This window comes from Trichechus manatus, unplaced genomic scaffold, assembly GCF_000243295.1.
Source record: "Trichechus manatus latirostris isolate Lorelei unplaced genomic scaffold, TriManLat1.0 scaffold00010, whole genome shotgun sequence".
In the NCBI taxonomy this organism is placed as follows: Eukaryota; Metazoa; Chordata; class Mammalia; order Sirenia; family Trichechidae; genus Trichechus; species Trichechus manatus.
The window spans coordinates 20,032,658-20,046,960 of NW_004443946.1; the positions used below are offsets into that span (position 1 = coordinate 20,032,658).

Genomic DNA, 14,303 nt, shown 5'->3' on the forward strand with positions numbered 1-14,303 from the left:
GCCACCTGATTTGACTAAACTTCTCCCTCCCCAAAAGAGAAATGGGAAGAGTCAGGCTTACTTGCAGAGCCTTCTCAGAATCTCCTCTTTCTAGAAGGTGAAGAAGATGCTTTTGATGTAGGCTGATTAAATGTTCTCTTGGAATGGGATATAGGCAGCCCCATTCCTCACAAAGGCTGTACTCCTGGAAGGAAACACATGTCTTCAGTCCCTTTAAATCACTTGCCTAGTCACTCATCCAGCTTTTGCCTGATTTTTCTCAGCACAGCCTCCAGTCTGCTAAAGCCCCAGGAAAGTTTGACGAGTGCTGATGGGAACTTCACTGTGACATTAATATGGGATCATAAACTCAAAGGACTAGAGTGGCAAGGTAAGTTAGAAAATGATTGAAGCAGGGTGATTGCCAATGATATTATTTTCCTCTTACCTCCACTATAAAAAAGAAAAGCAAATGATATATGGCGACTGACACTTGGTATCAGCCCTGGGGACACTTAAGAAGTGGAGAAGACTGCAAAGATTCTGTCCAAAGGAGATAGCTTCTTCTCAGCTCTGACTGTTGCCACATGAGGACATAGGCCCACTGTTGCAGACTTTTGATTTTTCACAAATTTCCCAGTCTAATATGTTGGGCACGAAGTCAATATTAAAAAATAAACATTCGGCAGACTAGCACTGCCTAGGCCTAACAAACATCTCTGAGGTTGGATTCCAACCAGGTGCTTTCTCCTGCCTCCAATTTGTGAACTCAGGAAAGTTTCAGAGAATGGAATTCCCAGAGCTTTGTCCAAATATTCCAACATGGTAGGGCTTATAATGCTGGAATGCCCTCCCTACAACTCTGCCTGGGGCTGCCTGCTTCAGGATGCTTCCCTGTTTCTCAGGCTACATTAGGTGCCCTTCCACCACATTCTGTGCTTACTTCTGTCAGTTAATATATTAAACTGCAATTACCCAGGAATGTGCCTCACATTCTCCCCGCTCACCTCAACGTGAGCCGCTCAAGGGTAAGGACTAAGCTTAATTATTATTGTTTTGCCACCATCCAGCACAGAACCTACCAAATAACAGGCATTCAACAAATGTTTACTGAATGAATGAACATCTGAATGAGCATCTATTTTCTGAACTATGGTGTATTCCTTCTTAAAAGATAGATAAAATTCTATTTAGCACTCTAGTGGCCAGTAGAAAACCAAAACCAGTTGCCATCAAGTTGATTCTGACTCATGGCAACCCCATGTGGTTCTAAGAACTGTACTCCATACGGTTTTTAATGGCTGTGATCTTTTGGAAGTAGATAGCCAGGCCTTTCTTCTGAGGCCTCTGGGTAGATTTAAACTGCCAACTTTTTGGTTAGTAACGAAGTGCTTAAGCATTTATGCTACCCAGAAACTCCTCTAATGGCCAATAACCACATGAAAAGATACTCAAATTCATTAGCAATCATGGACATAGAAACGAGATACCATCCTACTGGCAAAAAGTGTGAGAAACTGAACAATACCAAAAGTTGACAAGGATATGGAGCAATACGAACTACAGGTGAGAGTAACACTGGGATAATCAATTTGAACAGCAATTGGCAACATCTTAGTAAAGGTGAGGATGCTCATATTTGATGACACAGCAATTCCACTCTAGGTATACACTCTATACCTCATGTATACAGTGTAGAAAATCTCATGTACAAGCACAAGGAACTGTGTCAAGATAAAAAAGTTTGTTATAGCCCTCTTTAAACCATGAAAAACTGAAAACAACCTAAATGTCCACTAACTGGAGCGTGAATAAATAATGTGCAGTATTTCCATACAATGAATGATCACACAACAGTTGAAATGAATGAACTAGAATGATAACAGCATAAACAACATGGATAAATCTCAAAAATAAATGTTGTACAGTGAAAAAAGTTGCAGAAAGACACATACAGTACGGTAACTTTAATATCCTGTTTGAAAACCTGAAATACACTACTATATGTTGTTATGAGGTATATAAATATGTGACCTAGGTATTAAAACATGTATGAGAATATTAACACCAAATTTTGGATAACAGTTAACGTATCTGGGGAAGAAAGGAAGGGAATTATGTTGGGAAGACATATACTAGGGGCTCTTAGTGATTCTGATTTTTTTAAAAATCAGTATTTGGCAAATACAGCATGATGTTCAGATGTGAAAAAGCTGATGATAGTACAAAACTGTCAATTATATTATTCTCTATACTTCTCTGTATGTTGGTAAAATTCACCAAAAAAAAAAAAAAAAAAAAAAAAGAAAAGAAAAAAAAGAATGTGGCAACAGGACAAACCACAGCCTCATCTACCCTGAGGCCAGAAGAACTAGATGGTGCCCAGCCACCACTATCGACTGTCCTAATCAGGGCCACAATACATGGACTCTGATAGAATGAGAGAAAAATGTTGGACAGAACCTCAAATTCCTTAAAACACACATAGACACACACACACACACACACACACACACACAACCTACTAGACTGGTTGAGACTGGAGAACTCTCTGAGACAATTTCCCTGAGATACTCCTCAAATCTTGAACCAAAACGAACCCAAGGTCCCCTTGTAGCTAAATAACAAATCAGCTCAAAAAATAATATTACCTGTAAGTACTGTGCTCCTTTAAAAATCACCTATATGAGACCAAAAGGTCAACAATTACTTTAAAATAAAGATGCGGATGTAAGGGGACAGGGAAACTAGACTAATGGAAACAGAACAACCAGAATGGAAATAATGAGAATGTGCACTCATTGTCACTGAACAATTGTCACTGAACAACTTGTGTAGAAACTTTTGAATGGGAACTTAAACTGCTGTGTAAGCCTTCATTAAAAACACAGTAAAATAGCATTATAAAACAAACAAAAAAAGAATGTGGCATAGTTATAAGAAAATTATGTGGACATTGATAATGTGGAAAGGGGTTGACACAACCAGCTGAGAAGCTACAACTCTGAAAAGAGGAGAAAAGGGAAAATACCACCCAGGAAAACGGTACCTTTGCTTCTAGAATCATGTTCATGACAGCTGATGGGTCCTCAACACAACAGCTCCTCAGGGTCTGCCAGTCATACCACACTGGGGTAGCCTGCAAAGCTAGAATCTAAGGAAAGACGAGAAAATCTATCAAACCACTCTACAGTTTCTCCCTCCATGAACAAGTCACTAGAGTTCCCAGGAATGAGCCATCCCTAGGATCTCTGCCCCAAAGTCAGGATGTCAGAGCTGGCCAGGAAAGAGGAGGCATTCAAGCAAATGGGGAAAATGCTGTTTGGAAAAGAGAGTGAACTCTCACCCCCATTATAAGACAACATATCCTGGAAGTATAATCAGGGAGCAATGGCTGAGTGGGGAGGCTAGGATTGGGGCCTTTCACTTGTTAGGACAATTCTTGGAAGCTTCTGTGACTCCCAGCTTGTTCAATCCTTCTGGGGTTACTGTTCCATGTCCCTTCATCTCAAAACTTTGCCCAAGATATTTTGGCTTGAATGCTCTGTACGATCACCTTTTGTGCAGCATTTCAGGAAAAGAGCTGAGGAGAAGTGAAAAGAAAATCCTCCCTGACATTTTCACTTTCCCTTGTGGGGCTCTAGACTGATCTAAGTACAGATAGAGCAATTAGCATATATTTTATACTTGTTTTATAGCTGTACCCCTAAAACTGTCTCCTTAAGCTTCTTGATGTTGAATGTAACACATATTCCACGAGAATCTTTCATTTCTTAAACTGTCACTTTCAGGTATCCTTTCAAAATGGCTCTTGAAATTTAGCTGACATTTAAAGTAATCTTTTAAAAAAAGGACATAATATACATAAAACATACACAAAGGTAAAATATACCATATGAAAGACTTTGTGGATGTAAAGCACCATTCCAATGTTAATTGTGTTATTATTCTTATCCTTGTTTGATACATATGTATTTAAAATTATGGGAGTAAATAAAACAGCCTTCCTTAAAATGAAAGGCTGACATAAGCCAGGAACCAGAGAGGAGACCACCTTGCTGTTCATTTAGGAACAGAAGCCAGATGTAGAGCAAAAGCTAACTACAGGTTTTGTGTTTCTTAAAATCTCCCATCATCTGAGAATAGGCTGGAGTTGGCAATAGGGGGAGAAGCCTATTTCCTTTCTCTTGATGCCAGGAGGGATACCTTCTGATACACCCGCAGCTCTGCCAGCTTTCTCTGCAGCTCACACTTCAGTCCTTCCTGGACAGTGGGGTCAGAAATGCAGTAGGCCAGGATCTCCAGGCACCACTCCAGGGGCCACCTGTCCACAAACTGTAGGGTCAGCTGACTTCTCAGAGATGCATCCTTCACGGCAAACAGGTATTGCCAACCTTCTTTGTCTACGAGACAAAAAGATGCCCAGAGGCAGCAAACTGGCACTGGAACACCTCAAGAGTCCAAGCTACTTCTCGAGAAAAGAGTTTTGTTCAATTTCATAGAACAGGAGATGGAGGATCCTTAAGATCTATCTGACCTTAACTAGTTTTACACTAACCTGTTGCTGTTCAGTCAATTCTGACTCATAGAGACCCTATAGGACAGAGTAGAACTGCCCCATAGGGTTTCCAAGGAACGGCCGGTGGATTGAACTGCTGACCTTTTGATTAGCAGCCGAGTTCTTAACCACTATGCCATCATGACTCCAGTTTTACACTAGGAAACATTATATATGAGGAAAAATGATATACCCTATGCTTCCCTTTATGCAAACCTAATCATAGTCATGCGATGTTCAGAAGGGAGAGAGGAATGGAAGGAAAAAAGAAAAAGGAAGGGGGGGAGGGAGGGAGGAGGGAAGAAGGGAGGGAGGGAGAGAAGGGGGAAGGAAGGAAGGAAGGAGAGGAAAAGGTGAAGCCTTCCAAGTTTTGCCATGCTGCACATATAGCACTGTTTCAGGCTCAACTTATCCATGGAAGTTTTAGCTTTCCCTGAAATTTCCATTCCACTACTTGGAAGTTAAGTTCAGGTAAGCCAAACCAAACCCACTGCCATTAAGTCGATTCTGACTCATAGCAACCCTACAGGGCAGAGTAGAACTGCCCCATAGGGTTCCCATGGCTATAAACCTTTACGGACGCAAACTGCCACATCTTTCTCCTGTGGAGTGGCTGGTGTGTTTGAACCGCCGACCTTTTGGTTAGCAGCTGAGTGTTTTAACCACTGCACCACCAGGGCTCCTTATTTCAGGTAAAATAGTTTCATTCCCTGGATATCCTCTATCATTATTACTTAGTAGATCTCTCTCTCTGACACCCATTTCACAGATCTGAAAAATAGACTCCAAGCAATTAAGATCATACAGCCAGAGAGCAGATTCCTCTACATTCTCAAGGAAGGATTTTCATCTTTCTAAACTGCAGCCAATCTTCCTACCAATAAGCCATTCCCTACAGCACACCTGGATTCCTGATCCCCCAGTGGCTCTCAACTCTGGCTACACATAAATCTCCTGGGGTGCTTTATAAGTAGGGGTCATCAAACAGGTCAACAGTCTGTTTTTATAAATAAAGTTGTATTGGAATATAGTCATGCTCATTTGTTTATGCATCATTGATGGCTACTTTTATGCTCTAATGGCAGAGTTGCTTATTTGCAACTGAGACCGGATGGCCTGCAAAGCCCTTTATAGAAAGTTTGCTGACACCTGTTTTAAAGTAAACACTTGCCTGAACCCCATCCTGGGCCTCTGGGGGTTAAGCCCAGATATTTGTAGTTTTTAAAATTTCACAGTGATTCTGATATGCAGGGTTGAGAATACTGGTTATGAGTGTCCGTTCTAAAGTCAGACAGACTTGAGTTCTTAGCTCTCTCCACCACTTACTCTCCTGGACAAGTTTCCTAATCTCTCTGAGCCTCAGACTCCCCTCGGTTCTCTAGAGCTGTTGTGAGGATTACACAAGATTATGCATGAAAGCACAGAGCCCAGTGCCTGCAAGTGGCAAACACTTGGTGAACACTAAATATTCCTGTTAGCACTAGTGAAAGGGAAGCATAGCTTTTGCTCACCACATGCTGCAGCACGGCTCAGGACTGCATCCTTTATGCTGCTCAACTCGTCCATGTCTCTCCCATACTCGTCAGTGAGCTCAAGGGCCCGGAGCCAATCTCTGGCCACCAGTGCTTCCTCAAAGGCCTCAGTCAGCACATCCAGGGCAATGGGAGAATGTAGGCCCAGGAGGACAGTGGAGAGACAGGCTCGACCACAGAGACTCGCTGCCAGACTCTGCCCCTGTTTAGAGGAGCCTTGGAGGGGCTTCCAGGCAGCCAGGAGGGAGGCCTCAAGTGCAGGGAACTGCTCCAGGAGGTGCTCACACTCCCGGGCTACCTGCTCTGCAGTCAGAGGCACCTCTCTGCGGCCACGAAGCTCCTTCCATGACAAGATGGGCTTGGTAGCCTTTGCCCCCTGGAAAGCCCCCAGACAGGCCACTGTAGCCAGCAGCTTTGAGCGGGATTTCAGGAAGGCCAAGGCAGAGGAGGTGAGGGCTGCAGGAGACGAATTCCTTGGGGATAAGTGGGGCTTTTCCTCCAATATGGGATTCTCAGATGGCCTTGGGGAGGTCGGCGTAGAATGTGGGAGGCCATCCAGGCAGTGGGAGGTATGCAGCTGGGCCAGGATGCCCAGGTGGGTCAGAAGGGACGATGTCTGCTGGTTTTGCCGGGAAGAGCAAAGGGAAAGGGGCTCGCAGCAGCAGTTGACGATGACCTGTGGCACACTCAGGCCGAGACCTTCCTGGGCCAGAAGGGCTGCCAGCCTGGAGGAAGACAGCAGAGAGCATGCAGAGTCTCAGTGCATCGATACTATCACCAAATCCTATGTACCTGCTTGGAATTTCTTTATGTTTGTGCAAGCAAATGTAAATGCAGGTTCTTAACTGTTTCCCACTCTGTCTCTTTTTTAAAATACAAAAGATAGTCTATTTGACACACTGCCCTGCCCCTTGCTTTTTCATTTAATAACATTATAACATATTTGAGAGACTTGTCCATATTCCTCCACAGAAAGGCCTCTCAGTTTTTTTTACAGCTACATAGTATTGCATTATGTGGATGAACCATAATTTAACTAGTCTCCTATTAGTGAACAATGGATTATTCTTATCTTTTGCTATTGTATACAAGGCTGTAACATAAGAACTTTGCGTATACATCATTTTGCATATGCATAATAAAGCTGCAGGATAAATTCCCCAAAATGGATTGTTAGGTCAAAGAGTCTATGAATTCATAATTTAAATAGATATTGACAACCTGCCTTCCCGCAGGGGCTGTAGCAATTTACGTCCCACCAGCAAACTATAAGGATGTTTGTTTTCCCACAGCGTAGCCAGCAAATGTATAACCAAAATTTTGGATTTTTTGCCAGGAGAGAATGTTACTATGAATGTTAGAGATGGCAAGAGAAAGAAGTTTAACATAGCCATGTAAGATAAAATGCAAATTCTGGAAGAAATCCCCACATCCAAGCACCGTTCCACTGAGGCCTTGATGTCTTTGATGGAACAGTCAGGGAGGCATAGTTGATAACCACAGGGGTGGTTCCTACCTGTCTGGGGGAACTTGTCTCTCAAGCAGGAGGTGTGATACCAGTTGGGAAGAGCTCTGCTGCAGGAGAACAAAGGGATTTCCTACCTTGACTGCCACATGATCTGCAAAGGTAAAGAAGTGACCACTGGTTGCACCACTGACGGCAAGAGTTCAAAGCTATGTTTTCCAGAATCAATAAAAAAGCGGTGTCAGAATGAAGACTATATTGAGAGCCCATCATTGATCCATTCTAGGTAAAGGGTATTCTCAACATGACCCTGACCACAAGTTTATTTATGCCTTACCACTGCTCTAAAGACTTCCAACCACAGACGAACTTCAGCGGGCAAATAATGTAGCCACAGACAATTCACTCCTATTCGCTTCAACCTGACTGAAGGTCATGCAATCCTCACTCTGGGAACTCAAGAAAGAATCTGGTACCCATATCAGATACTTGATTTGTCTGCTGGGTCCTCAGATCCACAATGGATTGAAAATCTGAGATATATATGTATATATATGTATTTTACTATACTTTAGATGAAGGTTTACAGAAGAAACTAGTTTCTCATTAAACAATTAGAACACATACTGTTTTGTGACATTGGTTAACAATCCCCCAACATGTCAACACTCTCCCTTCTCCACCTTGGGTTCCCTATTACCAGCCTTCCTGTCCCCTCCTGCCTTCTAGTCCCTGCCCCTGGGCTGGTGTGCCCATTTAGTCTTGTTTTGTTTTCTGGGCCTGTCTAATCTTTGGCTGAAGCATGAACTTCAGGAGTGACTTCATTACTGAGCTAAAAGGGTGTCCGGGGGCCATACTCTCGGGGTTTCTCCAGTCTCTGTCAGGCCAATAAGTCTGGTCTTTTTTTGTGAGTTAGAATTTTAACCTACATTTTTCTCCAGCTCTGTCAGGGACCCTCTATTGTGATCCCTGTCAGAGTAGTCAGTGGTGGTAGCTGGGCACCATCTAGTTGTGCTGGACTCAGTTTGGTGAAGGTAGTGGTAGTTGTAGTCCATTAGTCCTTTGGAATAATCTTTCCCTTGTGTCTTTGGTTTTCTTCACTGAGAAAGATATTTTTGAGTCGTTGTTGTTACATACCGTCCACTGGTTCTGATTCATAGCGACCCTATGTACAACAGAACAAAACACTGCCCAGCCCTGTGCCATCCTTACAATTGTTGTTATGCTTGAGCCCATTGCTGCAGCACTGTGTCAATCTATCTTGTTGAGGGTCTTCCCCTTTTTTGCTGACCCTCTACTTTACTAAGCATGATGTCCGTCTCCAGGGACTGGTCCCTCCTGGTAATTAATATGCGCAAAGTATATGAGATGAAGTCTCGCCATCCTTACTTCTAAGAAGCATTCTGGCTGTACTTCTTCCAAGACAGATCTGTTTGTTCTTCTGGCAGTCGATGATATATTTCAACATTCTTTGCCAACACCGTAATTCAAGGGAATCAGTTCTTCAATTTTCCTTATTGTCCAGCTTTACACATGCGTATGAAGCTATTGAAAATACCATGGCTCGGGTCAGGCGCACTCTAGTCCTCAAACTGACATCTTTGCTTTTTAACACTCTAAAGAGGTCTTTTGAAGATTTGCCCAATGCAATATGTTGTTTGATTTCTTGACTGCTGCTTCCATGGGCACTGATTGTGGGTCCAAAATGAAATCCTTGACAACTTCAATATTTTCTCTGTTTATCATGATGTTGCTTATTGGTCCAGTTGTGAGGAATTTTGTTTTCCTTATGTTGATGTGTAGTCCATACTGAAGGCTGTAGTCTTTGATCTTCATCAGTAAGTGCTTCAAGTCCTCTTCGCTTTCTGCAGGAAAGGTTATGTGATCTTCATATTGCAGGTTGTTAATGAGTCTTCCTCCAATCCTGATACCACATTCTTCATATAGTCCAGCTTCTCAGATTATTTAGTCCGCATACAGGTTGAATAACTATGGTGAAAGGACACAACCCTGACACACATCTCTTCTGATTTTAAACCATGCAGTATCCCCTTGTTCTGTTAGAATGACTGCCTCTTGGTCTATGTACAGGTTCTGCATGAGCACAATTAAATGTTTTGGAATTCCCATTCTTTGCAATGTTATCCATAATTTGTTATGATCCACACAGCCGAATGCCTCTGCATAATCAATAAAACACAGGTAAATATCTTTCTGGTATTCTCTGCTTTCAGCCAAGAGCCATCTGACATCAGCAATGGTATCCTTGTTTCATGTCCTCTTCTGAATTCCGGTTGAACTTCTGGCAGTTCCCTTTCAACATATTGCTGCAACCGCTTTTTCATGATCTTCAGCAAACTTTAACTTGTATGTGATATTAATGATATTGTTCAATAATTTCTGCATTCTGTTGGCTCACTTGTCTTTGGAATGGGCACAAAATATGGTTCTCTTCCAGTCGGTTGGCCAGGAAGCTGTCCTCCAAATTTCTTGACATAGGCGAGTGAGCACAACTAGTGCTACATCCATTTATTGAATCATCGTAATTGGTATTCTGTCAATTCCCGGAGCTTTTTTCTTCGCTATTCCCTTCAGTGCAGCTTGGACTTCTTTCAGTACCATTAGTTCTTGATCATATGCTACCTCCTGAAATGGATGAATGTCAACCAATTCTTTTTGGTACAGTGACTGTGTATATTACTTCTGTCTTCTTTTGATGTTTCCTGCATCGTTCAATATTTTCCCTGTAGAGTCCTTCAATATTGCAACTCGAGGCTTGGATTTTTTTCTTCAGTTTTTTCAGCTTGACAAATGCCGTGTGTTCTTCCCTTTTGGTTTTCTAACTCCAGGTCTTTGCACATTTCATCATAATACTTAACTGTCTTCCTGAGCTGCCCTTTGAAATCTTCTGTTCAGCTCTTTTACTTCATCATTTCTTCCATACACTTTAGCTACTCTACATTCAAGAGCAAGTTTCAGAGTCTCTTCTGACATCCAGTTTGGTCATTTCTTTCTTTCCTGTCTTCTTAATGACATTTTGCTTTCTTCACATATGATGTCCTTCCACAACTCATCTCATCTTTTGTCATTAGTGTTCGATGGGTCAAATCTGTTCTTGAGACGGTCTCTATCAAAATGTATTGTATTCCCGCTATATGCTGTACAACTGTACTAGGTATTGGGGAAACAAAGATAAACAAAATAGACAAAGATGAAAAGTGGGGAGGACCTTACAAATCTAGTGCTCCTAGTTCTTGCTATCCCTGAGAACCTCTTAATCTAGCACCTTGCCTCTTCCTTGCACTAAACTCTGTCCCTAAAATGGGCAGGACAGTCATGATTCCACTTCCTCCTTCTTGCTACTTACCAAGCTCAGTGCTCAAACTGCGCAGGAGAACCGCAGCCAGAGTGCTACAGTAACTGAAGAAGGTTCCCACGTAGTCAGCCTGCCTGCCGCCTGCTGGCGTCTGTTTGTCTAGACTCTTCTGGAGGAGCTGAGTCTGGATGTGCACAGGGTGGGCCTCTGCCTCAGGAACTTTCTGGGCCGCCTGCTCCACCAGGGAAGAGAGTGGAGTACTCTTGGGCTCTGAGAGGAGTTGTGGTGGGAAAAGGGATGCAGGCTTTAGTCTGTGCATCCAGCTTTGGATCAATTTCTGACACATCATGTGAACTGGGCCTCCCGTACACTGTATGAGGACCTCCCGTACACTGCATGAGGGCATTCTGTAGCCTGAGCCCTCTACTTACAAGGCAGATATTACATCCTAACATGGTCACCTATGCAAGCAATTCTCAGCCAGGAACAGTATGAGTCTAGAGAAATCTGGGCGAGTATAGCTCTGCTTTCAAGGAGCCCTGGTGGCAAACGGTTAAGTGCTTGGCTGCTAACCAAAAGGTTGGCAGTTCGAACTCACCCAGTGGCTCCGTGGGAGGAAGACCTGGCGATCTGCTCCCATAAAGATTACAGCCTAGAAAACCCTATGGAGCAGTTCTACTCTGTCACATGGGGTTGCTATGAGTCAGAAATCAACTCCATGGCACCCAACTATAGTTCTGCTTTCACCTCAGTGTCTCAGGGGTGAAACAGGTTTTATGAAGAGCACAATTATCTTTTGGGAAGGATTGATCAATATTTACTGAGTATCTGCTCAGTATATTTCTTATTAGGAATGAGAAAAACGTATTGGCTAATGGAGTATGAACATCCTTCCACCTGAGAGGCAGGGGAACAGATGGGGAGCAAGTTATGAGACAGGCCCTGCTCACTAAAGGATGGGTAGAGCCCAGTGGAGTCCTAAGCCTCTGCTCCAAAGTGCTCCTCCCCTCTCAGCTGCTTCCTCTCCCCATGTCAGCCCTCATATGCTCCTGAGTGGACGGGGCCCCATACCTGGCAGCTCTAGTGCTTCTCTCAGTGACTGAAGGACCTGCTCGAGCTGTTGGGAGAGGATGACTTGGCTGGCAACACAGTCCTCGGTTAGGCTGGGCCAGCACATCTGGAGAAGCTCAGCGATGCTGTACCGTGGAGGCCCTCCTCCTTTTTCTTCTACATTCTCTATGGAAAGCAAATGAGAAAAAGTGAAGCCTGATGCTGACTGAATGCTCCAAATCCAGATGAAAATAAAAGGGAGAAAAAGCAACTCACCTGATTTAGTTTGTCCTGCTGACATAAGCGAATAATTGAGAAGCTTGCTGATTTGCTGAAGAACACCTGGAAATCCTCGAATGCCATCAGCGTTGAGCAGTACATGGTCTGGCCGTCGACCTGGAAACAGACGAAGGAAGGAATGCAGAAATAAGGTACTTTTGGAGACTGAAACTCAGTATTTACCTGCATAATTTTATATTCTCCAATACTGAGGCGGAAATATATGCTGTGCCATTTGGGTGGCAACCAGCATACCTGGTTTATTTCATGCCTGAGGTTCCAGGGCTAGCTCCAGCAAGATGCCTCAGCTGTCAACAGGGGCAGATCCAGTATCCCCTGCACTCCTATGGAATTGCTGCCCCAAGCCAACTGGACACTTCTTGCAGACTTGTCTTGGTACTGCCCTCAGCCATGAACTTGAACTGGGATCATATCTATCTTCCTTAATTCTTTGAGTGGTATCTGGACATCCTGATTAGACTATAAAGAACTTTGTAAGTAGGGATTAGTCTTCATACCTTTCCTGTACACCCATATACTTGGGATCATCTGGAAACACACTGGGTACTTGTAATGGATTAAATTGTGTCCCTGAAAAATATGTATTGAAGGCTCCTGTATCTGTGGATGCAATCCTGTTGAGAAATAGGATTTTTCTTTTGTTATGTTAATGAGGTCATACCAAAGTAGATTGGGTCCTAAACCTTATCACTTCTGAATGGTGTCTTATAAAGACAGCAAAACAGTCACAGAGACACACATACAGAGGGGAAGACAGATGCCAACTGAGGACCTGTCTACAAGCAAAGAACACCAAGAATTTCCAACAGACATCAGAAACTAGGAGGGAGGTTCAAAGAATCAATCAACATGGCTGAGGCCCTGATTTGGACTTTCAGCCTCCACAACTACAAAAAAAATAAATTTCTGTTATTTAAAGCCACCCAATTGTGGTATTTCTGTTATGGCAGCACTAGGTAACTAAGACAGGCAATAAATAAGGTATTTAGACAATAAATTCCTAATTGATTGACATGAAACTGTTTCAGCTATTAACATCTTGAATAATATCTCCCTCCGTTACAGAATATAGTACTAGGTGAGAGGGATGGAAATTGTTGGATAAAAACAGCATTGTATATGCCATAGTATACTTTTTTAGAAGGACTATGTGAAAATTCTGTTGGAATGCGGAAATTATCGAATAGCATTAATACCACACTCAAATAAATTTTGCTGAGGATAATTCAAAAACAGTTGCAGCAGTACATTGACAGAGAACTGCCAGAAATTCAATACGATTCAGAAGGAGACATCATTGCTGATCTCAGATGGGTCTTGACTGAAAGCAGACAATACCAGAAAAATACTTACCTGTGTTTTATTGACTATGCAAAGGCATTCAACTGGGGGATCATAACAAATTATGGATAATATTGTGAAGAATGGGAATTCCAAAACATTTAATTGTGCTTATGCAGAACCTGTACAAGAGACAGCTGTTCAAACAGAACAAGGGGATACTGAGTGGTTTAAAGTCAGAAAAGGTGTGTGTCAGGGTTGTATCCTTTCCCCACACTTATTTAATCGGTAATCTTAGCAAGTAATCTGAGAAGCCGGGCTATATGAAGAAGAACATGGCATCAGGATTGGAGGAAGACTCATTAACAACCTGCGATATGCAGATGACACAACCTTGCTTGCTAAAAGTGAAGAGGACTTGAAGCACCTACTGATGAAGACCAAAGACTATAGCCTTCAGCACTGATTATACATCAACGTAAGAAAAACAAAAATCCTTACAACTGGGCCAATAAGCAACATCATGATAAACAGAGAAAATACTGAAATTGTAAAGGATTTCATTTTACTTGGATCCACAATCAACACCTACAGGAGCAGCAGTCAAGAAATCAAATGATGTACCGCATTGGGCAAATCTGCTGCAAAAGATCTCTTAAAAGTGTTAAAAAGCAAAGATGTCATTTTGGGGACTAAGGTGTGCCTGATTCAAATCATGGTATTTTCAATTGCTTCACATACATGCAAAAGCTGGACAATGACTAAGGAAGACCGAAAAAGAATTGATGCCTTTGAATTATGGTGTTGGTGAAGAATACTGAA

General features: G+C 42.6%; 1 protein-coding gene across 1 annotated transcript in view; it reads right to left on the reverse strand.

The window, feature by feature from the left end:
• Nucleotides 1-14,303, reverse strand: part of ZFYVE26 (zinc finger FYVE-type containing 26) — an 88,982-nt gene that overhangs the window by 45,040 nt on the left and 29,639 nt on the right. Inside the window, exons 17-24 of the mRNA XM_023726312.1 lie at nt 12,177-12,296; nt 11,922-12,086; nt 10,902-11,120; nt 7,586-7,688; nt 6,049-6,794; nt 4,186-4,382; nt 3,029-3,133; nt 62-184 (exon numbers count right to left, since the gene is read on the reverse strand). Coding sequence (XP_023582080.1) covers nt 62-184; nt 3,029-3,133; nt 4,186-4,382; nt 6,049-6,794; nt 7,586-7,688; nt 10,902-11,120; nt 11,922-12,086; nt 12,177-12,296 — 1,778 coding nt within the window. The remainder of the gene's footprint in view (nt 1-61; nt 185-3,028; nt 3,134-4,185; nt 4,383-6,048; nt 6,795-7,585; nt 7,689-10,901; nt 11,121-11,921; nt 12,087-12,176; nt 12,297-14,303) is intronic.